At 47.7% G+C, this 22,968-nt stretch overlaps 1 protein-coding gene across 2 annotated transcripts; it reads left to right on the forward strand.

Moving 5' to 3' along the window:
- The first annotated feature begins 314 nt into the window (after positions 1-314).
- PHF11 (PHD finger protein 11) lies at positions 315-22,213 on the forward strand. 2 transcript variants are annotated; one of them, XM_084260137.1, is made up of 10 exons: positions 315-325; positions 1,110-1,245; positions 4,205-4,312; positions 4,987-5,135; positions 10,371-10,417; positions 13,611-13,669; positions 15,771-15,837; positions 17,155-17,277; positions 18,095-18,166; positions 21,155-22,213. In XM_084260137.1, exons 2-10 carry the CDS (start codon positions 1,135-1,137, stop codon positions 21,292-21,294), a joined length of 876 nt encoding a protein of 291 aa, XP_084116263.1. In that variant the 5' UTR covers positions 315-325; positions 1,110-1,134; the 3' UTR covers positions 21,295-22,213. The 2 variants fall into 2 exon arrangements, with proteins under 2 accessions (XP_084116263.1, XP_084116264.1); XM_084260138.1 differs by having other exon boundaries at positions 5,002-5,135.
- Positions 22,214-22,968: the final 755 nt, after the last annotated feature.

The following is a 22,968-nucleotide window of genomic DNA, read 5'->3' on the forward strand; positions in this document are numbered from 1 at the left end:
CCCTCCACTTTGTGGAAGGGAGATGGGAACAAATGAAATGGGAGGTTGGCTGTTGAAAACCACAGAAGGGTTTGCAAGATTTGCTGGGTTGTGAGATTTCCTGTCTGTTTTGTGCTTAGACCTTCCTGCCTCTCTCTCACTGGAATCATGTAATTTCAAATCTTCCTGTTTCCTGAAAGTAACAGCAAACTTGTCTTACCCTACAGGAGTTGGTGCTGTCAGAGGTGACATCTCCAGCCAACGGCAGAGTGGGATATTGCACCTAGCAAGAGTGGGGAATCCTTGAAGATTTCTACGGTGGACTTGCACAGAAACCACAGACAAAGTAAAACTCTTGTTACTAACGTGTGGCATGGTGCTCTAAACTGCTTGGGGGGTGGGGGGTGGAGGTAAAGGCTTATCCAGAAGTATTTGGACTGTTTTGTGAAGTAAGAAGCTGGCATTAAAATTTTGCAGCTGCTGGGTGGAAAGAGAGACCATGTGAAGAAGAACAAGAACAGTAAAGACTAGAATGGATGTGGACAGGAAAAGAGGACAGATACCTGTGGGGCAAATCTCAGGGTATAGAGAAAATTATGTTGTTCGGTTAGTGCTCATCTCATCGAGAGAGAATGATCAAATCTCTCATATCTGACTCTGTCTTCTGCCCCCTTTTATTTATAAGCCTCTCAACACTTCTTCACTACATCCTTTTTGCAGTAAGAAATTGTGTTTCTTGTTTTCTGTGGACTCCTGGAATGCACTGGAGAAGTTTGTGGACAGCTGTGTTGCTCTCCTTCATTGACATGCTGACATGCATGTGGCAGAACTAGCTTAAGGAAAGCAGTGCTACGAATGATCCCTTCCAAATAAAAAAGATTTCACATCTAGGGCGTGACTTGTGTGCCTGCTCTGCCTGTTGTTGTTGGAGCAGGTGTTGCCAAGCAAGCTTGAAAGCTCCTGTATCATCCCATACACACCTCCCATCACTTGTTAGTGACTTTCTAAGCGGAAAGAAATCTGTTTCCCTCCTGTTTTAGCAGTTCCAGTGCAAGTGCTAGCAAGCTCTGCTTTCCTTTGTCCTTCCTGGTGTGTGATAGTTGTGTCAGTTGCTTTGTGTCTTGTCCCAGGTTCCCTGCTCCAGGTGTCTTCTGGATGATGGCGAAGATGGTGAGGAGAACGTGTGCGTTTTGCTCGGACGGGGAGGCTGGTTCTGTGATGTATATTGCCAAAGAGCGAAACATTGCAGCTCATCAGGACTGCCTGGTGAGTGGCTGTTAGTACCTAAGAGGAATGGGGAAAATGGGCTAATGGGGAAGCTTCCTCTGCTTGTCTATTTTTGACTCTACAATGGTGTCTGAATTAAAGTGTTGGTTGTGTTAGATTGAAAAGCTATGAAAAGCAACAGGGCTTGGCCAGAATTTCAGACAGGGGGAGGATGCAGCTGGAAATGTAAAATCACAGTCTGATGTGGTTTGGAAGGACCTCAGAGAACATCTAGTTCCAACCCCCTGCCATGGGCAGGGACACCCTCCACTAGCCCAGGTTGCCCAAAGCCCCATCCAGCCTGGCCTTGAACACTGCCGGGGAGGGGGCAGCTACAGCTTCTCTGGGCAGCCTGTGCCAGGGACTCGCTGCCCTCACAAGGAAGAATTTTTTTCCTCATGTTGAATCTAAATCTATCCTTGTTCAGTTTAAACCCATCACCCCTTGTCCTGTCACTACATGCCCCTGTAAACAGTCCTCCTTGTACTAGGGACCCCAGAGCTGGATGCAGTACTCCAGAATGGGGTCTCATCCACCAGAGTAGAGGGGCAGAATCACCTCCCTTGACCTGCTGGCATTCTGGGCTGCAAATACGCATTGCAGGCTCATGTTGACCTTTTCGACTTCCAGCACCCTCAGGGCGGCTGCTCTCTATCCATTCTCCATCCAACCTGTACTTGTGTTTGTGATTGTGCCAACTCTTGTACAGGACCTTGCACTTGGCTTTCCTGAACTCCATGTGGTTCATACCAGCTCACCTCTCCAGCCTGTCAAGGTCCCTCTGGCTGACATCCCTTCCCTCCAGTGTGTCAACCTCACCACACAGCCTGGTGCTGTCGGCAAACTTGCTGAGGGTGCACTTGATCCCACTGTCTGTGTCTCTGACAAAGGTGTTAAACAGTGCTGATCCCAGTGCCAGCTCCTGAGGAATGTCACTTGTCACTGGTCTTGATGTGAACATTGAGCTGTTGGCCTTTGAGTACCACCATCCAGCCAATTCCTTATCCACAGAGTGGTCTATCAAACCCATGTCTCCTCAATTTAGAGACAATGATGCCACGTTGGACAGTGTCACAAATGCAGGTAGAGGACATCTGTCACTCTTCCCTTATTCACCAGTGCTGTAACCCCATCATAGAATGCCACCAGATTTGTTGGGCATGATTTGCCAGCCTCTTTTCAGTGGTCTGTGGGGACAGGACAAGGGGCAATGGCTGCAAGTTGGAGCACAAGAAGTTCCGCACCAACGTGCGGAAGAACTTTCCCAGTGAGGGTGACAGAGCCCTGGGACAGGCTGCCCAGGGAGGTGGTGGAGTCTCCTTCTCTGGAGATATTCAAGACCTGCCTGGACGCTTATCTGAGAGATATGTCCTAGGGAGCTGCTTTGGCAGGGGGGTTGGACCCGATGATCTCTGGAGGTCCCTTCCAACCCCTACAATTCTATGATTCTATGATTTTTGAAGCCACACTGGCTGTCACCATTCACCTCCTAAATTTCCATGTGCTTGAGCATGGTTTCCAGGAGGATCTGTCCCATGATCTTTCCAGGCACGGAGGCGAGACTGACCAGTTCCCTAGGTCTTCCTTTTTGCCCTTTGTAAAATGAGGGCTATATTTCCCCTCTTCTAGTCAGTTGATTTGTGGTGTTTTCTTGTGTGTCTCTGCCTGAACAGTGGTTCTGGACACGTGGCCTATCAGTAGGAATAGGTCTTCTTGAGACACAGTTGAACGTGGCTTCTCAGACAACTAAAAGTTGTGTACTTGCTTAAACCTTTGCAGGAAAATATTCACCTCACTTGGTATATCAGCAAGGTAACAAACTTTCCCAGTCTGTACCTTAGGCAAAATAAGGAATAAAAATATCTCTGAGCCTTTAAGTATGTGGTGGTCCTAGAATGCTTTTTCTTTTCTTGCTATCAAAAAGCCTCCCCTTCGTTGTGGGATCTTGGTGGAGCTGGTTCTTGGTGTTCAGAATCCATTGCATGTGCCATGTTCTCCCTTCAGTGATGGTTGCTTCGTGCAGGAGATGGGTGTGCTGCTAGAAGAGCTTTCTGGCTTTTGCTGTTCCATGTTTTATGTTTCCCTCTTTATTTTTCCACCTTTTTTTTTTTGTTGTTTTTTGGAAGCAGAAGGTTTCAGAAACATCTGATACCTGTTTAACAATGTTACTGGGATGTTTTGTTTGAAACCAACATTGTGAGGGATACAATGTTGCTTCAATGTTGAAACTTTGTCCTCTTTTTTTTCTTTCAACAATAACTTCACTAATTTCTCCACCCTTGACTTCCCTGTGTGTTTGGCTTTTTCCCTGAGCGCATAGATTGTGCCTGCCAGTTGACCTAAGGGTGATTTTTTTGGAATTGGTGTTGTTTGGAATTGGTTATATATGATTAGAAAAACGTTGTTGATGGTTTCCTCCTTACTTACTGTGATGGCCCAGGACTTCTGTGGGAATTAAAGTGGCCCAAAAGTGCATAGATGTGTTTTCTGTGGGTTTCTCCTAGGCTTTGTATGATGTTCCTGTGTTTCCTACACATTCAACTGTTGTCAGCATTGGACTGTGTGGAAACTTCATTAGAGAGAAGTGTTGTGTCCAGTGGGTGAGAAGATGTTCAAAGTGTGGAGGTCTGTCAGCCAAAGAGCTGCTTCTTACTCAGTGCAGCCTGGAATTCCAGACTTTCTTCATTCACCTTTCTTAGCTCACTTTCTCACCTTATTATCTTTTCTTAGTTCACCTTCAGGTCAGGTGAAATCTCCTATTTAGACAGAGGAACTTTAAACAGGCAAGAGGTTTAGGCACAGCTCCTTGTTCAGTCTAGTTGAAACCTCCTAAAACCCCAGAAAAACTGACCTTCCCTAGGTAGGGCAGATACAGGAAGAAAAGAGATGCCTTTCCTCTGGAATGCACTGGTGACTGAGTCCCTCTGTTAGTTCTTAATACTGTCTCTTTTGTCTCTAGTTATTTTCCTCGGGATTTGTGGAATCTGAAGAATATAACCCAGATAATCTGGACATCAGGTTTGATGTGGCATCAGTGTTGAAAGAAATCAAGAGAGGAAAGCGGCTGGTAAGGAATTCCTTTCTGAATCTACACACTTAGTCCTAGTTCATTCTGTAAAAAGGACAGAGAGTCTTCATACTTGGAAAAAAGAAGGGAGGTACTTGATCCTAATATACTAAGAGTAGGGAAATCACAGATTTAGAGTTAGAAACATTGATTTGACATTATATTTGGTGAAATCCAGTTCACTTCATATTAAAATGTTGTTGGGTTTTTTTCTGGCCTTTAAGTCCTTAGTCTAAGTTTCCTAAGAGACTTTGGTAAAGGACTAAGGCAGTGCCTGAAACAAAATGATGCAGTTCATCAGAGGGAGGCAACCTTCTGGTTTTAGCAGAATGAAGCTTATTTATATGAGGTTTTCTTACTGGTGTTGTCCTCAGCTGCCCTCCTCCCTTACATCCCAGGTGGGACTCTTTTCACTACGAAGTTAGCTTAGAAAACACAAATCCAAGCACTAACCCCAATAGGTGTTGAAATAACTCGGGCAAGGGTTGGAGGAGGAAGGGATGTTGCCTGGTGCCTTCACGTGGCTCTTATTCATCAGTATGAAACAGAGGTGAGATAGCAAAAAGGCAGCTGCAATAGTGTCTAGGGTAGGGGCTTGCAGGAGTCAATGAGGACAGTATTACCCTCGTGTGGCAAGACTTTTGGTCACAGCCTGTACCACTCACCTGCTCAAGCTCATCCTCTTCCAGATGTGCAACTTCTGCCGCAAGAAAGGCGCCACGGTGGGCTGTGAGGAGAGAGCCTGTCGCAGGAGCTACCACTACTTCTGCGCCCTCTGCGATGACGCGGCCATAGAGACGGATGAAGTAAACGGAGTCTACCGGTATTTAACCACCGATTCTCCAGTCGCTGTCAGGGTTTCAGTAGTGGGCTTGGGAAGAGAGGCTGAAGGGTTGTGTGGGGTTTAAAGGGCTTTTCTTCAAAAGGAAGTACATTCTCCTCTCTTAAAGTGATCCTCTGTTCACAAGCAATGGGGGAAATGTTTGCTTTTCACAGGAAAACATCACACTGGTGGGAAGGAATCTCTTTAGTGTTTGAGGCTGCAACACACCTGAAAGATCACAAGGCTAAAACCACAAAAGTCAGTCCTTACTGGCTATTTAGCTAGTCTTCAAGGACCAGTATTTTTATTAATGTCACTCAAATTCTCAATTTCTGTTGGTTCAGAAGCTTCAATAAATGTAGTCTGAGCACTTCTGGATCTGTTCACACGAGGCAAATTCTGACCATTTTCCCTCCACATGCTAGCAGAGAACTCTGTTCCCACCAAAGACCTTCCTGCTTTTCAAGTACATTGCTAGTGTTAGTACAAGCACATTTTGAAGGGAATTTTCTGTCCTGATCATGCTAGTCCTGGTGTCTGCTCCATTGAGTTGTCATTAATAGAGCAAGTGGTTTGCAGGTTGCAGATGAAAGAGTTGAGAAATTGTGACTTAGGGACCTTTTGGAGTGCTGAAGATAAAGTAAAATCTGAGATGCATAAAGCCTCCATTGCCCATTTCTGTCCAAGGGCCGTGTTAGTCTGAGATTAATCTAGTAAACCATCTAATTGCTACTTGTTCCAGGAAGAGATGGACTGGAGCAGAGCTTAGTAGTAGTGGAAGACAGGTCCTTTTGTGTCAAAATACTTGCACTCCTGGCTGCTTCACTAGGGTTCTTAGTCCAAAACAAATAATGTCTTTCTGCAAGGCCACAAGCCCAGCTGTACAGTGAAGAGGATGTGTTTTGTTTATGCCTGTACATCTTCACAAGTCTGCAAAGCTCATTGTGGTGTGTTGACCCTGGCTCGAGGGCAGATGCCTACTAAAGCAGCTCTATCACTGCGCTCCTCAGCTGGACAGGGGAGAGAGAATATAACAAAAGGCTTATGGGTCTGGATGAGGACAGGGAGAGATCATTCAGCAATTAACATCATGAGCAAAACGGGCTCAACAAGGAATAAAGTTAATCTGTTTTGATTGGCTAATAGAATAGGACAATGAGAAATAAAACCAAATCTTACAACACTTCCCCTCACCCTTCCCTTCTTCCCAGGCTCAACTTTATTCCCAATTTCTTTACCTTCTTCCCCCCAAGTGGCACAGGGGGGTCAGGGAAATGGAGGTTGTGGTCAGTTCATCATGAGTTGTCTCTACCACTCCTTCCTCCTCAGGGGAGGACTCCTCACACTCTTCTCCTGCTCCAGTGTGGGGTCCTTCTCACAGCAAACAGTCCTCCATGAACTTCTCCGACATGAGTCCTTTTCCACGGGGGCTTCAGTTCTTCACTAACTGCCCCAGCATGGCTTCTATGGGGTGCAGACCCTCAGGAACAGACTGTTCCAGTATGGTCCCCCACGGAATCACAAATACCCCCAGAAAACCTGCTCTAGCATGGGCTCCTCTCTCCACAGGCTACACATCCTGCCACAAGCTTGCTTTAGCACAGGCTTCCCACCAGGTCACAGCCTCCTTCAGGTGCATCCACCTGCTCCAGCATGGGGCCTCTCCACAGGCTGCAGGTGGAATCTCTACTCCTGGTAATTTTCCATGGGCTGCAGGGGGGCAGCCTGCTCCAGCATGGCCTTCCCCACAGGCTGCAAGGGAATCTCTCTCTGGCACCTGGAGCACCTCCTGCCCCCTCTTCTTCACTGACCTTGGTGTCTTTAGAGTGTGGTGGTTTAACCCTGGCTGGAGGCCAAATGCTCACCAAAGCTGCTCTCTCACTGTCCTTTTCAGCTGGACGGGGAGAAAATACATATCAAGAGGCTCAGGAGTGGAGATAAGGACAGGGAGAGATCATCCTGCAATCAGTGGCACAGGCAAAACAGACTCAACACAGAATAAAGGAAAGAAACTCTAATTTATTACACTGCACACCCAGTGAGACCAGAGTTGGGCAATGAGAAGTGTGACCAGATCTTAAAGCACCTCCCCCTGCCCCTCTCTTCTGAGCAGACTTCACTTTAGTCATGATTTTGCTCCCTTCTTCCCCACTCAATTGGCAGGGGAAGGGGCAGGGATGAGGCAGGCATGGGGTTTCGGTCAGTTCCTAATAAGTTGTTTTCCTTCTTGGCAGGGGCTGGGTATTGCTCACACCCTTCCCCTGCTTCAGTGTGGGGTCCCACTCCCAGCAGACAGTCCTCCATGAACTTCTCCAACGTGAGTCCTTTCCTATGGGGCTTCAGCTCTTCACCAGCTCCCTGAGCGTGGGTCACTGCTATGGGGTGCAGTCATAAATCACAGAATGTCTCTCAGTCTCTTGAGCCCAGACTGCTCCAGCGTGGTCCTCCATGGAGTCACAAGCTCCCCCAGCAAACCTCCTCTGGCACAGATCTCTCTCTCTCTCACTCATCTCTGTGTCTCTGTTTCTCTTCACGGGCTGCAAGTGCTGACAGAGGCTCCAACATGGGTCACAGCATCTCTTTTATGTCTCCACCTGCTCCAGTGTGGGGTCTCTCCGCAGGCTGCAGGTGGGGTCTGGGCCTTTCCATGGGCTGTGGGGGGACACCTGCTCCACCATGGGTTTCTCCATGGGCTGCAGGGGCATCTTTCTCACTGCCACCTGGGGCACCTCCTCCCCCCCTGCTCTGGTCTTGGTGCCTGCACAGTTTCTTACATCTTACACCCTTCTCTGAAGTCAAAAAGTAGCTGCTAGCATTTTTTTTCTCCTGAATGTGATTCCCAGAGGCACTGTGACCATTGCTGATGGGCTTGGCCTTGGTTAACAACAATTCTGGCTTTGAGCTGGCTGGTGTTTGCTCTCTGGGGCCTACAGAGAGCTTCTGGCTGCTGCTTGCAGAAGCTACCTCCTCCACCAGAACCACATAAGTTACAACAAAACTACAACACTCATCTTCTCACTTCTTTCTCTGGCAGCCAAAAGGTGCCCCTTGAGTTGGTTTTTTGTTCCTTCTTCAACGTGTTATCCCAGAGGTGCTACCACTGTCACTGATTGGCTTGGCCTTGGCCAGCAGCCTCCCTGGCCCCTACCAAAACCTTGCCATGCAAACCTAAAACACTCATGAAAGTGTAGCTGGAAAGATGGGAACTTTCCGTGATCACAGAGTCAGTGGCTCTGATAGAGCCTTAGAAGGACACCTCAGGCTGGTGTCCTTTCTAAGACAGGGCTTCCCAAGATGCTGAAAAATTAATTTGGACAGATAGCAGTCTAGATGCCAGGTGTTAAAGAACTGGTTGAATGTATAGTTTGATTGGGTGGTTTTCTGATCTGGTGACCTTGGAGGTTTGGAAGAGGCACCCTTAAAAATGCTGTAAGTCACTGTGTGAGACTAGCAATGAAACTAGGCTGTTGCAACCTGCATTGAAGAGACAGAAAAGGACTGGATTAGAGAGGGATGGTGAGGTGGGTTTCAGGGATTTTTGAACCCAAAGACTCCTGCACAGTAGCAGCAGCATAAATAAAGCACAAAATATGTCTTCAGCCTGAAATTATTGGAGAGGAGCAAGTCTTGAAAAGCAGCGAGTGTGGGTTGACATCCCCCTGCACTTTCTTATGGAGAAACATAAGGTGCTGCAAAGCCTCAAGAGTTCTCAAGCTGGTGTTTTTAAATCTGGAGTTGCCCTCCTTGTGATGATGATGATGTGTGATTATCCAAACAGGTAGAGCAAAACAAAACAAAAGAGAGGGCATACAGTGGTATGGAAATGGCAAGTAAGAGTAGAGGTGGGGAAATAAGCGTAATTTGTGATGCCAGCTTGCAAAAACTGCTAGAAGGGAAGTCCTGCTAAATAAAGTGGCCTGGCTAGAAAAAAGCATTGTCTGTTCTTTGCAAGATGTACTTGGGAAGGTTGTTTTTAACAGGGGAAAGAATAGAATTAAAGGGAGGGGAGGGCAATATTTGAGGTTGAGAGATGTAAATAAGGTGCCTCCGGTGCTTGGCTTTCTGATTGAATTGTTAGACATATAAATCTGGGGGTTTTGGGTGTCAAAATGAATTTCATGCTAAAAAGTTGGCTTGTCAAGGAAGCACACTGCATTTCTAAGGTCAGTGCTTCTGTTTTGTTAAAATAAAAGAATAATTAAGAAATCTCTTAGTAAATGCAGCTCCCTTTAAAAATTGCTCCCAAACACTTGAGCATTAGTCTTGACAGATTTGGAGATGAAGAGGTCAGCTAAACCATGTTCTTGACAAGGCAATTTTGCTTAAAAAGTGACTTGGGATCCTTCTGTAAGAAAGGCATTTTATAGAAGCTGGCTCACGTTCTCCACACGTTATTGTGCCCAGAAGATGAGGGGTATTTCCAGCTATATTTGTTGCATTTTGCCTCTTCTGAGGAATTCACGTCGCTCTCCTAGAACCAGAGGAGACATTCCCTTCTCACATATTACTGAAGTCTTTAAGGAACGAATAGATTGAGCAGCTTTAAGCTACTGGATCTCAAAGAGGGTACTCTACTCCCTCAGGATTTGGGGACCACCTTGTCAGCACAGGGAAGGGCACAGAGACCTCCAAGCAAGTGACTGGTACTGTGTGTGATGGTGCAGTGCCGTGTGGCGGTGCCGGCACGTCATACAGGGCTTGTAAGTTCAAGTTGACTGGTAAGGAGATAGGTTTAAAGAGGTTCTGGACATGGCATGAGCAGTACAGGGTGTAAGGGGGCAGAAAAGGTGGTAACTACAGTCAAACAATGCTAGTACTGTGGTATTTCACCTTGACAGTGTTCATCTCACTTTAATAAGGCGTTTCAATGAGTACCTCTGCCACAGCAATTGCCAGACCAGCTGAACTGTGTCTGATTTGGGAGATGAACAGAGAGCAAGTCCAAACAGAGGGGTGTGGGAGGGAGTAATGGAACTGATAATTCAAAGCTTCAGTGTTCAGAGTCCACTGAGGCTCTAAAAGTACAAATCACCAGCTTGTGTATGTACATGAGTGACTTTGTCAGGTGCTTTCCTAGGTGGGAAATGCTGGATAAAAACCCTGATTGGTTTTTAAAGTGTCTTTCAGTTTATGTTCAATGAAAAGAGGGGGAAATATCCGTTAAAAATCAGTCAGCACAACTCTGTTTCTGTATTTATTAATACTTTTTTTCTTAAAACTGAACTTACATTTTAGAGTGTTCTGCCCAAAACATGACCCAGGCAATAGGACCAATCACTACGGTGAGTTTCTTTAATGGCTTCCTTGATTTTTATTTGTTTTAAAAGTTTGCATCTTACAGTCAATAGCTCATTTGAACAACAATAACAAAATGCTACTCCACCTTTATAACTGAGCTGTTAAGCATTGTTATAATTCTGCAGGAGTGGTTTGAGATCCATGTGAATGCACAAAAATTGAGCAGGTTTCTTGCAGAGGGAAATGTTTGTCTTTCATCTTTGCTGAATCTCCCTCAAAACTGACTGAAAACGCTGTGGGACCTGATCCTTAATGGAATTCCCCTGACTCTGTGTGGGCAGGTGGGCCCAAGCAGCCTGCCAAATCCATGTGAGATACGAGAGCCACGCTAAGGAGTGATGCACAGGCTTGCAGCTGACTAGCAAAGGAAGGGCTTCCCTTGGGGTTTTTATTTGTGGTGACATTACCTGTTCACATTTGCATCTTCTGTATTCCCTGTGGTAGGTTTTTAAGCAGGGCCTTTCATCCTGAAGGATCCCAAAGAGCTTTGTTAAGTGTAACAGAAGGGGTTATGCACCCCCTGTTGAAGGATTGCTTCCTTTGCTACAGAAAGGCAGCCGAGTTTGTCAGTCCCAGTCCTTGCCGATTCGAGGTTAGCCAGGAATCTCCTGGAATTAACCAGAGCTCTGACTTTAAACTGATGCCTGCAGTCCTGCTCAGAAAGGAGTGGGCCCTAGCCTGGCCTTCACTGGGAAGTTAAGCTCTATCCAACCATGAACACTAACACTAAATGGTGTGATCCTGCTAGTGAACCTTGGCTGATCTTCTTCACAAAATTCTGGCTTCACCCTGATGCTGCTCAAGGGGTGGTTTAGGTGCTTATCCTTTAAACTTTTCATCACAGCATCTGGGGCTTCTCAGCCAGAAATACGGTCTGATTAACACCTGATACTGCTGTGGTTCACTAACCAAATACAGCTTCTTATTTCACTTAGTAGTTTTGAGGTTTATTTATCCGCAGCTTCAAGGGCTGACATTCCTCCCATCCTCTTTTTTTAAATTAATTTGATTTCTGTGGTTTAATAGTTGTCAGTCTATTGGGTATGTCCAGGGTCTCAGCTGGTCTCCTGCCTAAGTACTAGACAGGGCCAGGATTGTTTCATTTCCAGGATGAGGAGGCGGAATTAGACACAGCCCTGTATGCCACCTCCTTCACAAGGAAGGCTTAAATCTTAAGAGATTGAAGGTCTTGTTTTCTTCCAAGTGCTGCATACACAATGCATGGCCTGTTCCCCAAGAGGAGAGTTTTCCCCTAGAGGACAGCTTCAGAGGCAGTTAATTTGAGCACCCTCTGTTTGAGGGGAGGTGGATTCTGCTGGCAATGTCTGCCTGGCCTCCTGAAAGAGTAGCTGTCCCCGAGGAGGTGTGGAGCAGCTTTAAGAGTTGGGTAAATGAGGCTTGGTTCCCCAAGCCCAGTGTCTCCTGCCTCTGAGCAGCTCTTGGATGTGTGCCTGGCACTCGGAATAGCTGTTGGATTGGTTGGCTGAAGCTGTGGATATGGTGGCCCATCTGAGCAGGCAGAGGACACCTGCCTGAATGCATTTGCAGGCCTGCACAGGATGGGGAGAGAGGCAGGCTGGCATGGAAGCCCTGTGGCTCCATGGTAGTTCTGGTTTTCAGGATCCAGCTGGGGTGTAGTAGCTCAGCTGTTTCCCTGGGGCAGGCTGACCCAGCACTGGGCTGTGTGGGAGCAGGAGCTGGTACAGAAGGGCTGCCTTTCCAGGCTTGTTTTTCCCCAGGAGCTTGGAGAAAATGGAGTCAAGGAACATCCCCTTCTTGGTTCAGGCAACATTCCTGTGATGAAATGTCAGGGCTCTGCTTTGTGACTGGAAGGGGATAGAGCCAAGAGGTGTCCTTGAAGCTGTGTACAGAAGGGGAGGGGGGGAGCATTTTGGACTTGAAAATGGGCTCCAACCTCAGCTTAACCGGAATTGTTGGGTGTACCTGGAGTAAAGGCTGATGAACAGAAGAATGAAGAGCACTGTGGGGAGCCGAAGTGTTGGGCTGCTCTTCGGTCTGTGTTGCTCTTGTTTTATAAGGCAGCCCCAACGCAAACGTCAGGAAGAGATGAGAAAATCCTACCACAGATCCAGCATGTCCTGCTAGGCAGCAAGGAACACTCTGTGCCTGTGCCAGTGTCTCCTAGACTGCTCCAGGCTAGGCCAGCCAGCTTTACTTGGGATCAAGTGAGAGGCTGTGATTTGCTTTCAGGCTGTGACAAATCAGAGGCACATCACTGTACTCAAAGAAGAGTATGCCAGCCCCAGGCTTGGTATGGGAAGCCTCATGGCACCCCAGTAACTCCTCATTTCTCTTCATGGGATGATTTCTAGTAGGAAAAACCCTACTAAGCACTGAAAGATGGGAAGGGGGCAGTATAACCCCACTGCATTTAAACCCCTCCAGTTTTGGTGGGTGGTTGAACTCTTTGCTAGCTTCCTCTGCTCCTGCAGTGCCTCCCTTGCCAGAGTTGCCCTTTTCTGCTTGAGATGCTGGGGCTGTTTTCAGCTGCTGCCCATTACAGCGTTGGGGGGAGCTGAGGCATGCTGATGGAAAGGACAGAGTGAAAGCAGAGGGTCTTGCAGAGATCTTGTACCGCGTCACTGCAAATGCTTTGTAGTGTAACTACTACTGAACTTAGATGGCAGGTTGCTTCTGGAGGCTTTCTAGGAGGTCATCTCATCAGTGAAAAATTTACTGCCATTCCTGTGGTTTTAGGGCACCTGACTCTTTACGTAGTCTTAGTTTTGAGGGTGTATTAATATAAACAGGGACTGACTGGAAAAAGTCAGTAATCATTCATAAATTTGTGTGAGGTTTTTACCATGAAGAGGTAGTGCTGCTGCTGCTGGGGAGAACCAGTTCACTCTGCCACAGCCAAAAATCTTACGTTAAAAACTGGGGTTTGCTTTAATACTGAATTTAAAAGGCAGAGTGATACCCCAAAGTTGCAGTGATTTGCACTTCTTCCTAATGTTTAGGGCTTGAAAGTTTTCTTACATGGAAATAACGTGAATTCCACTGATATTTGGGGAAACTGAAACATCCTCTTGCCTTGCTGTGTGGAGTGCCTTGCTATTGCTGGGGGTTTTTCTTGGAAGAGAGAGAACTCTGATGATGTGAAATTGTCAGTCTGAGGTTGACACATTTGTTCTTTTGTTGTCTCTTGATTCATAGATACGCCAAGTAAGAGGAGAAGACACACGCTGAAATCTTCCACCATCGCGGAACAAATGGTAATTCTGACTTCAAGCAGTTCTAAAACAGGAACCCACATCTGCTGCAGCAAAGCAGGACTGCTTTAGTGGAGTGTTGTGACAGCATAATCAGAAATCCACTTCCTCACAGAAGCAGTAGCTTTTTCCTTATAGCTGCCTTGGTTTGATCTTGTTCTGTCAGAACAGAGCTGGTTGCATTTGGAGCTACTCCAGGCGGAGCCAGCGCTACCTGAGGGTGACATGGCACCCTTGCAGTGGGAAGCTCCAAACCAGGCTGACTGGGTGGCTGGGATCTTGACATGACCAAAAGACCTTCCCTTTGGGGGCTCCTTTTCTTTGGGAATACTACAGCCCTCGGATTTGCCCAGAGCTTGACACAGTAAAAAACTGCTTTGGATGAGTCCCTTGGCCTTTGAAAGGAGCACTTACTCCTTTGGGAGCCTGTGCTCACGGTAGCTGCAGCAGATTTTCACTCACATCAGGCAATTCTCAGCTCAGCCGGTGCCAATGGCCTTCCCAGGTGTTTGGGAGCTACCAAGCAGCGCATCCCTCTGGTTGCAGGGGAGTTATTGTAGAGGCTGTCGTTAAAAAGCCCTGTAAATACAGCTTGTTTCAAGTTTTGAGGGTATTCTCTTGGCTCCACAAAGCATGCAGGGGAACTCCCATTGACTCTTGGAGGGGTCAGGATTTCTCCTTCCTAGAGGAATTAGCATCCAGCTTTCCTTGAGGAAAAAGTTCCGCCTTTTCTAGGTCTTGAGATTAAAGAGGTGTTGATGTGAGCGGATGTGAGCAATCTTTGCAGCTTTTATGATGTGTAGTAAGGGCAGGTCCCTTGTCTCCAGGAATTTCAAGGCTGTAAATCCACTTACCGTTTCTGCAGCAGTGTGCCATTTCCAGTGCTCCTGGGGCCAGTGAGCTCAGAAATCAATGCAAACGCTGTAGATAAGAAGCTGGGGGTGCCCCAGATTTATCACTGCAGGATAAATTGTTTACTGCTGTGTAAGCAATGTGTTTTTACACTGGACAGAGTTTTGTTGCACAGCTTAAGCCTTTGTGGTATTGTGGTATGGTGTGGAACGGTGGAGGATGACTGTGTCCTATCCAAAGGAAAAGAGAAACATTCCCCCTCTCCTCTCGCATCCTGTCTGGTATTAGATGGGGTATGGGGAATCAGGGAATTGTAGGGGTTGGAAGGGACCTCAAGAAATCACTGGGTCCAACCCCCCTGCCAAAGCAGCTCCCTAGGACAGGTCGCACAGGGAGGTGTCCAGGTGGGTCTTGAATATCTCCAGAGAAGAGACTCCACAACCCCCCTGGGCAGCCTGTCCCAGGGCTCTGTCACCCTCACTGGGAAAAAGTTCTTCTGTATATTGGTGCAGAACTTCCTATGTTCCAACTTGCAGCCATTGCCCCTTGTCCTGTCTCCACAGACCATTGAAAAGAGACTGGCCATTTCCCCGTGTCCCACACTTGAGATATTTATAAACATTAATAAGATCCCCTCTCAGTCTTCCTTTCTCAAGGCTGAACAGCCCCAGATCACTCAGCCTTTCCTCGCAGGGGAGATGCTCCAGGCCTTTAATCATATTTGTAGCTCTCTGCTGGACTCTCTCCAGGAGATCCCTGACTTTTTTATACCAGGGAGCCCAGAACTGGGCACAATACTGCAGGTGGGGCCTGACCAGGGCAGAGTAGAGGGGGAGGATCACCTCCTTTGACCTGCTGGCCACACTCCTCCTGATGCACCCCAGGATCCCATTGGCTCTCTTAGCCACCAGAGCACACTGCTGGCTCATGGCCAACCTGTCATCCACCAGGACCACAGAATCTTGATGATTCTGAGGAATTATCAGTAAGCATTTGTTAGTGTCTGTGCAAATGCAGTGATTAACGGGGTGGGCTGGCTTTAAGGACTTTTGCTTTGAAGCAGTTCTGTCTTACCTTTCTAAAAACTGACTGACTGGGGAGGAGTAGCATCAGCTGTGCAGCGAAGCTGACTGTAGTTACAGAAATAGAGGTTGCTTTTCCTCTTTCTGCTAATGTACAGGCAAGAGAGGGAAAAACAGAGCAGTAAATTGTCAGTGTGGTGTGAAAGTGCGTTGTTCTGCTTCTCTTACAGAGTACAGAAGAGACAGCAGAGGAAAACAGCTTACGGATATTGAAAAGGAAAAACAACAGGCAGAAAGGTGTGACTGGCTTTGCAGCACAGCTGGGAGACATGGTGCTGGGTCATACTGAAGTTCAGAGCTTGGAGATGGGCGACAGCAGCGGGGCTGCGAATGCACCTTCGTTACTCTGCTGAGACGAGAGATTCTCCGCTCCGGGAAGGGAGCGGAAGTCTGACGCGCGGAGTGACTGCGCGGGTCTTAGTGACTGTGCAGCGAACAGATCTGGGCTTGGGCCGAGACTGGCTGTGGGATGTGAGCTGGGGGGGCTCCTGGGAGTGTCCCCGCTCTGTCACCTCGGTCTCCTTGAGCTGAGCCCCTTGAAGGAGAGGGGTGCAGTGGTGCCAGGTGGGGCTCTGGAAGGGGTTAGTGGGGGAGGCGTGGGGAGCAGCGGGGGCTGAGCGGTGACATGGCAGTGTGAGAGAGGAGTTTAGCACACCTTGGAAGGGAGCTCTGGTTCACTGGGTGGGAATGGGGATTGTTAAACGCTGGCACGGGCTTTGCTGCTGCCGCATGCGCATGCTGGTTTTCACCCCTAGGTGTATGTAGGGTGCTTCACACTGTTTTACTGCATCAATACAGTTCTACGACAGTGACATCAACCACCAGACCCATCCTTCAGTCCTACAGTTTTTGTGCTACCCCAAAGGTCCTGCTGCGACCTGTTGGGATTATGCTGTCACTTGGAAGTTTAACAGGTGGTGGCGGTGATTATTCACTGTCCCATGGCTATGCGCAGTACCTGGGCACGGTGGTGTAACAGTAGGTGGCTGCTTGAATTTTTACTACCACTATAAAGAACAGGGAACCTCTAAAGAACCCTGGAATGCTCATAGGGCATCTCCTGTAAATGAAATGATGCTTCTTTTCTGGCAGAAACCTCCAGTAAAGAGTAAGGTCGTGAGCTGATAGCTCTTCCCAACAGCCCACTGAACTGATCTTACTGAAGCTCTTGCTGCCCTGCTGCTCTGAGATGAAGGAAACACAAGTGGTTATGTGCTTGGCAACCTGAATCTGACAAGGGCGTGTAAATGCGAGTTAGTGTAATGCCTGAAGCACTTGGGAGTAAAAGTAGCCTTAGTTTTCTTCCCAAATCCAGTACTGATTCACTTCTTGCACTGTTTTTTATCCTTCCGCCTGTTCAGTCCGCGCTGCAGTCTTGAGGACTGGGAGGGAAAGAGTGAGGCAAATCACTTGTTTTCCTACAGTAGGGGGTATGGGGAGGCGTTGGGGTTGGTAGTGGAGAGCTGTGGAAGTGCTTCTCGTTGCTTCTGCTGGGTTTGGGCAAATCTAGCACCTGCTTCAAGGGATGGCTTCTCTGGCTCTGTGTCTCCCCAGTCCGGATAGACTTCCTGCGGAAGTGCAAGCAGGCCGGGCTTCTGGATGACATATTTGAAGAGATGTTGGACACCCTTCACCTGGCGCAGGAGAAGCTGATGGATGACAACACTTCAGAAACAGGTAGGAGGCCCATGGGGACTCTGCTTTCAGAGCAGAAGTGCCAATCAGAACGCCGGGCACTTGGCCCTGGGCCACCTTCCCAGGGATACTTCCATAGTGCCAAATAACTGGGTCCTTTCAGCTTTATGAAGTTATGACTAATCCCTTTGGATAAAGAATGATAATTTATGCAAAGTAACTGAAGCAGGTGTATGGGAAGTGGAATGTCCCACCTGGCTAAATCATCTTCACGAGCAGCTTGTGTGCAGCTGCCAGAAACAGTAGTGAAGTCCAGGACTCTTTAGGAGTTCAAAGGTCTTCACCATTAAGCAAACCCCTGAATGGCAGTGTGAATTCTCTAGGCATTCTGTGTTTCATTCCATGGGAAGCCTTAGTTAGGAAACTGAGGCATAATTCTGGGCTGGATTTTAACACCGAATGGTGATAACACTGTCCCATGTGTCACATGATGGGCCAAGAGGCATGGGTATGGTCAGCCCTGCTGCTACACAGACAGCGCTGGCACCATGGAATGAAATACGTCTGCTTGTTAAACGGGCTGTTCACGTGGTGTGGAGCCAAACAGGGAATTGCAGGTAGGTCCCAGTTCTGGTCTTCTGTACGAAACAGCAGCAACAACAACAACGAAATAGAACTGACAATATGATCCTTCTTTCTCAGTATAGATAAGGATAACATCTTAAACCCTCCAGCAATCAGAGTAATAGAAAATAAATAATACCTGGTTTGTGCTACCTCTGATGTTGGGCTCCACATTAACATGAGGGTTCTGTAAACCTTTACTCAGAAACACTAAATCCAGTTCTCTCTTTCCCAGAATATGAAGAGACAGTAATGTCACTCTTTGACTGTGGACTGTTTGAAAATATACTGACCAATATTCATTCAGGTATGTGGAAAAAAACCCTGTTGGAGTCGTAGCAGTTGGTGTGTGGGGTTTGGCACTGAGGTTGTTCCCAGCTTGCTGATGGAATCACTGTTTAAAATGAAAATTCCCAGGAATGTTTTTCCCTTGCTGCCTGTATCTTTAGAAACACAGTATGTCAGGTCTGGCTGGCTGACCTGAAGGGGAAGGCAAGTGACAGTTCCAGAGCTTTAATAAAAGGCCAGAGGGTCTCCACCCCAGAGGAACTCCCGTCTCCTGCGGGCTGTTTCCCTTCCTCCTCCAGCAGCTTGCCCGCCTCGAGCCTGTTCAGACTGGCTGCTGGGATTCAGTGCAGAGCATTAAGCTCTTTGAGCAGAGCTTACGTGGCCTGATGGGGATTGCAACGTGCTTTGTGAGGAGCAGGCTGGGGATGCCTAGTGAAATGAAAACAAGGGCTGGAGTACTTGCTTGGCACCACCAGTGTGGGAGGAAGCTCTGGGACTCGGACTCTAGTCTCAGCTATTGTAAGCATCGAGGTTAAAACTTCTTCAGACAGGCGAGTCCCTGGCTCCCATTTCCCCTTCTAGCAGCAGCTTCCTTCTAACTTGGGTTGTAATTTATCCCTGTGAAAGGGGAAATGGGTTTCAGTTAGCTAAAGCTGAGGTTCAGTAGCTGAAGGTGATGTTTGCTGCTTCCCCTTTGCTCGACTGAAGAAGCCAGGCTCCTCTTCAGTCTCCCGTTCTCACATGTAAGTCCCTGTTTTGGGAATGGGAGTTACTGGTGTTGCAGCGTTATCTAACACAAGGTTCCACTGGTGCCTCATACCTCATCCTGAGGGCATTAAAACATCTCTGCTTGGAATTCCTCATGTGACACAACCTTGGATCACACTGCTGCATCCATGATTGCATCCACTTCTCAGCTTGCATGAGGAATTCCTGATGTTGGCACCTCTGCACACAGAACAGTGTGATTCTCACGTGTACAAGTTGCCCCCTCTCCCATTCCCCACTACTTGAGCAGTTCTGTTCCTCCTGTACCACAGGAACCTTCTTTGCTGATCCCATCAGCCTGCTTTTAATTCAAGGTCGATAACGAACACACATCAAGATTGGTTCCAAAACAGATCCCAGGGAACTCTTAGAATGAACCAGTCAGAAAGAAATGAAAACCACATTGGTCACAGGTGAAACAAGGGAGGGAAGGGAATCACCAGCTGCTTGGGTTTTTTGGGGGGTTGGGGTGGGTTTTTTTTTGTCCCAATCTGTCTAGGATTACTATTGGTAGGACAAGAGGGAATGGCTGCAAGTTGTGCCAGGGGAGGTTCAGGTTAGAAATAGGAGAAATTCCTTCTCAGAAAGAGTGGTTGGGCATTGGAACGGGTTGCCTAGGGAGGGGGCGGAGTCACCATCCCTTGGGGTGTTCAAGGAAAGGTTGGATGGGGTACTTAGGGACATGGTTTAGTGAGTAATACAGGTGGTAGGGGATGGTTGGACTAAATGATCTTGGAGGTCTTTTCCAACAGTAATGATGATTCTACTATGTCATCGTTGATCTTACTCCTGGAAAAATAATATTTTAGGTCATCTGACATGTTTTTCTTTCATCCCTTTTTAATAATTTACATATTTCACTTCTTGGATTGTCAGTGAAAACCCCTGCTAAAGCCTTGCGTGGCAGCACTGTGAGGCTACTCTGATCTGCGACAGTTGCTGTTAGAAACCCCCTTTGCGTACAGAAACGTTTCCTTTGGCACACGCAGCGTTAGGGCGAGCGTGGCTGCCTGTAAAGCTCTTCACATGGGACCTGCTGTCACCTCCTTGGTAACGTCAGGTTTCTAGGTTGGAGGTTGAAGTGACTTCCTTTAGTCTTGCTTTCTGGACAACACCTCAGGCGCTTTTGATCTCCTCTGCTGGTCATCAGTCTGTCCATCTGGTAGTGTTCCTTGTCCGGGGGGCTCTGGCAGTGGCTCCTGCAGTTCAGTTGTGCAGGCAAAGGCGGTGGTGACACTTTGTTTGGAAGCTGCTGTGTGGGACCTTCACTGAGAGCCCCACAGCACTTGTGGAAGGGTGGGTGTGGTCATTCCAGGTCCGTGCTCCTCAGGCCATTCCCAATTTTACAGAAACCTGTATGTTTTCCCTTTATATCATCTATATGAGGTGGGAGGTCCCAGGCTGTTCCTGCCTTCCTATGGAAGCACACCCATAGGCCGGTCATTCCCATTGCTGACATCATTCTCTGGGCCATTTCTATTTCTGCCACGTCCTTTTGGAAGAAGTGGTGGAGCTGCAGGCTGAACAGAGTGACACAGCGGTCGTGTCTGCTCTTTATTTCAGATAATTTATTAATTGATACCCAAATATTCTTGGGTGGGGGATGGTGCCTCCAGCTCCCACTAGCACCTACCCAGCTTTAACTTCAGATACACACCCAGCTCATTCTGTTAACCACACAGAGCTGCCCTAGAGGCTGCCTGTGGGAGCCGTGGAGGCGGTGATGTCCATCACAGACCTGCCAGCTCTTGAGCTGACACTGTGGAACCAGTGGGCACATGCTGTGGTGGGAACAGTGACTGGATGTGCTGCCAAATGTCAGTGATGCTTGACTGCAGAGGGGAGCAGAGAGAAGAGGGGTCAGCTGGGATTTCTTAGTCCACGATCAGGCCAGGTGTCCAAGTCGCTCTTTAACGAGCCACTCCCCGGACCCTTCAAGAGGCACTGGATGCCACCGGGGTTCTGGCTGCTCCTTTCAAATGAACGTGTTACAGACATGGGTGCACATCACCATCCCTGATGTCCTGCTGGCCCCTTCCACCCAAGGCACAGCCCATCCCTTGACAAAGAGACCAAGCAGACAGGGTGTTAGGCTGGAGACTTTGCTCAGCAAGGCAGAGGTTGTGTTGTGGGTTAAACCAAGCATTGGTATCCTCTGCAGCACTAATGCATATATAGCATTTATTTTAGATTAATAGTAGTTATGTATGAATAAAAGCTGCTCTCTTTTGCCTAATAGGAACAGAGGAAAAAATTCAGGAACTTCTGGAAAGCAGAAGACAACTGGATAGTAAGATTGAGCTACTGCAGGACTTGAAAGAAGTCGTCCTTCCTGCCCAAGAGAACACTGCCAGTACGTCCAGCACAGTGTCCGAATAACCCCCGAGTCTGTCTGTAATGGTGTCGGTATTTAGGATTTTCTAATTATAGGAACCATAGAGCACGTCTGGTCAGTGTCTGAGTAACCCCCTCTCCTCCCAGAGTATGACACAAGCAAGAGCTGTGCATTTTACTCATTTTTATACCGCGCTGGTGCAATAATTGTAAGTTGTCCCTTTCTTTGAATTTTCCTATGGATTAATGAGTGTTCTACACCAAATTTAGCTTTTTTAAAAGCTCCTCAGCAACACCTCTGCTGAGGCCTCTTTCTCAAAGACAAGGGAGCATCAGCTGCCCCTGAGCACTTGTTCAAGTCACTTTAGGTGTGGATGCCCTGTTCTGCCTGCAGTAGCTGCCGCTTCCCTGGCTGCAGCCAGCGATGTTTTGCTACTTTGGCTTTCCAAAGATGAGCGGGTAGCAGGACTTGCACTCCAAGAAGCCTTCTGAATTATGAACAGGAGTTTGAGTTTCTCTTTTGGGTTTTTTTTAATTAAATGATTCTTGATTGACTGCTTAATGTATAACTAGTTCTGCTGTAAGGGCAGTGATAAAACAGTCTTTGCAGGCAGCCCAGGAAGGGCATCATACACTAAACAACGTGTGCTATGTACAGTGGATCAAATAAGGGACTGTATCTTCCTTTCTACATTAAGAAAGGATGACTTCCACCTGTTTTTGTCTTAAAAATGTTTGAATACAAAAATGCATCATTTAGGTACAAAAGGGTAAGTTAATGAAATAAACCATTTTTAAGAAAGCTGTGTATTTAGTCAAGCTCACTACCCTGCCGTTGCATCAGCTGTGGCTGAGGAGGGGTGTGCCCTCATGCTGTAGTTTAACTACACCTGGCTGAGGAGGGGTGTGCCCTCATGCTGTAGTTTTACACCTGGCCTCACAGTAGTACGTGTAGGGGAACCAGTGTGAGTCCCTGCCCTTCTGATTGCATCACATCCTGCTTGTCATGCCAGGCTGCAGCACCATCCTCCTGCAACAGCTGTACTCACCCTGACAGAATCATCCCTCCCTAACTTGCACTTGTTCTGGCTGAAGGTGAGGATGGGTAAGCTGAAGGACATACAGGCTCCTTAGCAGTGGCCAACAGAACTGTTTGTTGGTTACTGACCCAGTTCAGGCCTGCTGGCTGTTCAGGACAGCAGCACAGCTCAGTTACCACCTGAGCCAAGGCCCCAAGCACTACTCTCAGATTCTGCTAGAAAACTCCCCAGCCAGCAGCATAGTAACATGGGGTTGTCTTTTATCAAGGAACAAAGACAGGCACAGATTACATGAAAATTCATGTGACTCCTTCCTTGTAGCAGGGCCTGTACTCTTCTGTTCCATCCAGCCAAGCTAAAGCTCTGACTGGAATTTGCAATCATAGCAAGTTTTCATTAGAAGCATTTGTGATGATGCATGTGAAAGCAGAGTGTCAGTCTCACTGTGCCTGGCCTCTCACTGTCCTGTTACAGACACGCTCTGGCCTCTTATCACCAGTACAAAATTCCTGGCAAAGTCATAACCCCACTGCCAGCCCCATAGTTAACCCAACAACCACAGCTCGAGTTCCAAGGTCTTGGCTTTGCCCCGTACTGGGTGTGGAGACAACACCTTAAACAAGCACACTAGAACCTGTCCACGTGCATACCCACACCTACCTGCTGTCAGGCTACAGTC

The sequence above is a fragment of the Gallinula chloropus genome (genome assembly GCF_964237585.1).
Source record: "Gallinula chloropus genome assembly, chromosome: 1".
NCBI classification, from domain to species: Eukaryota; Metazoa; Chordata; class Aves; order Gruiformes; family Rallidae; genus Gallinula; species Gallinula chloropus.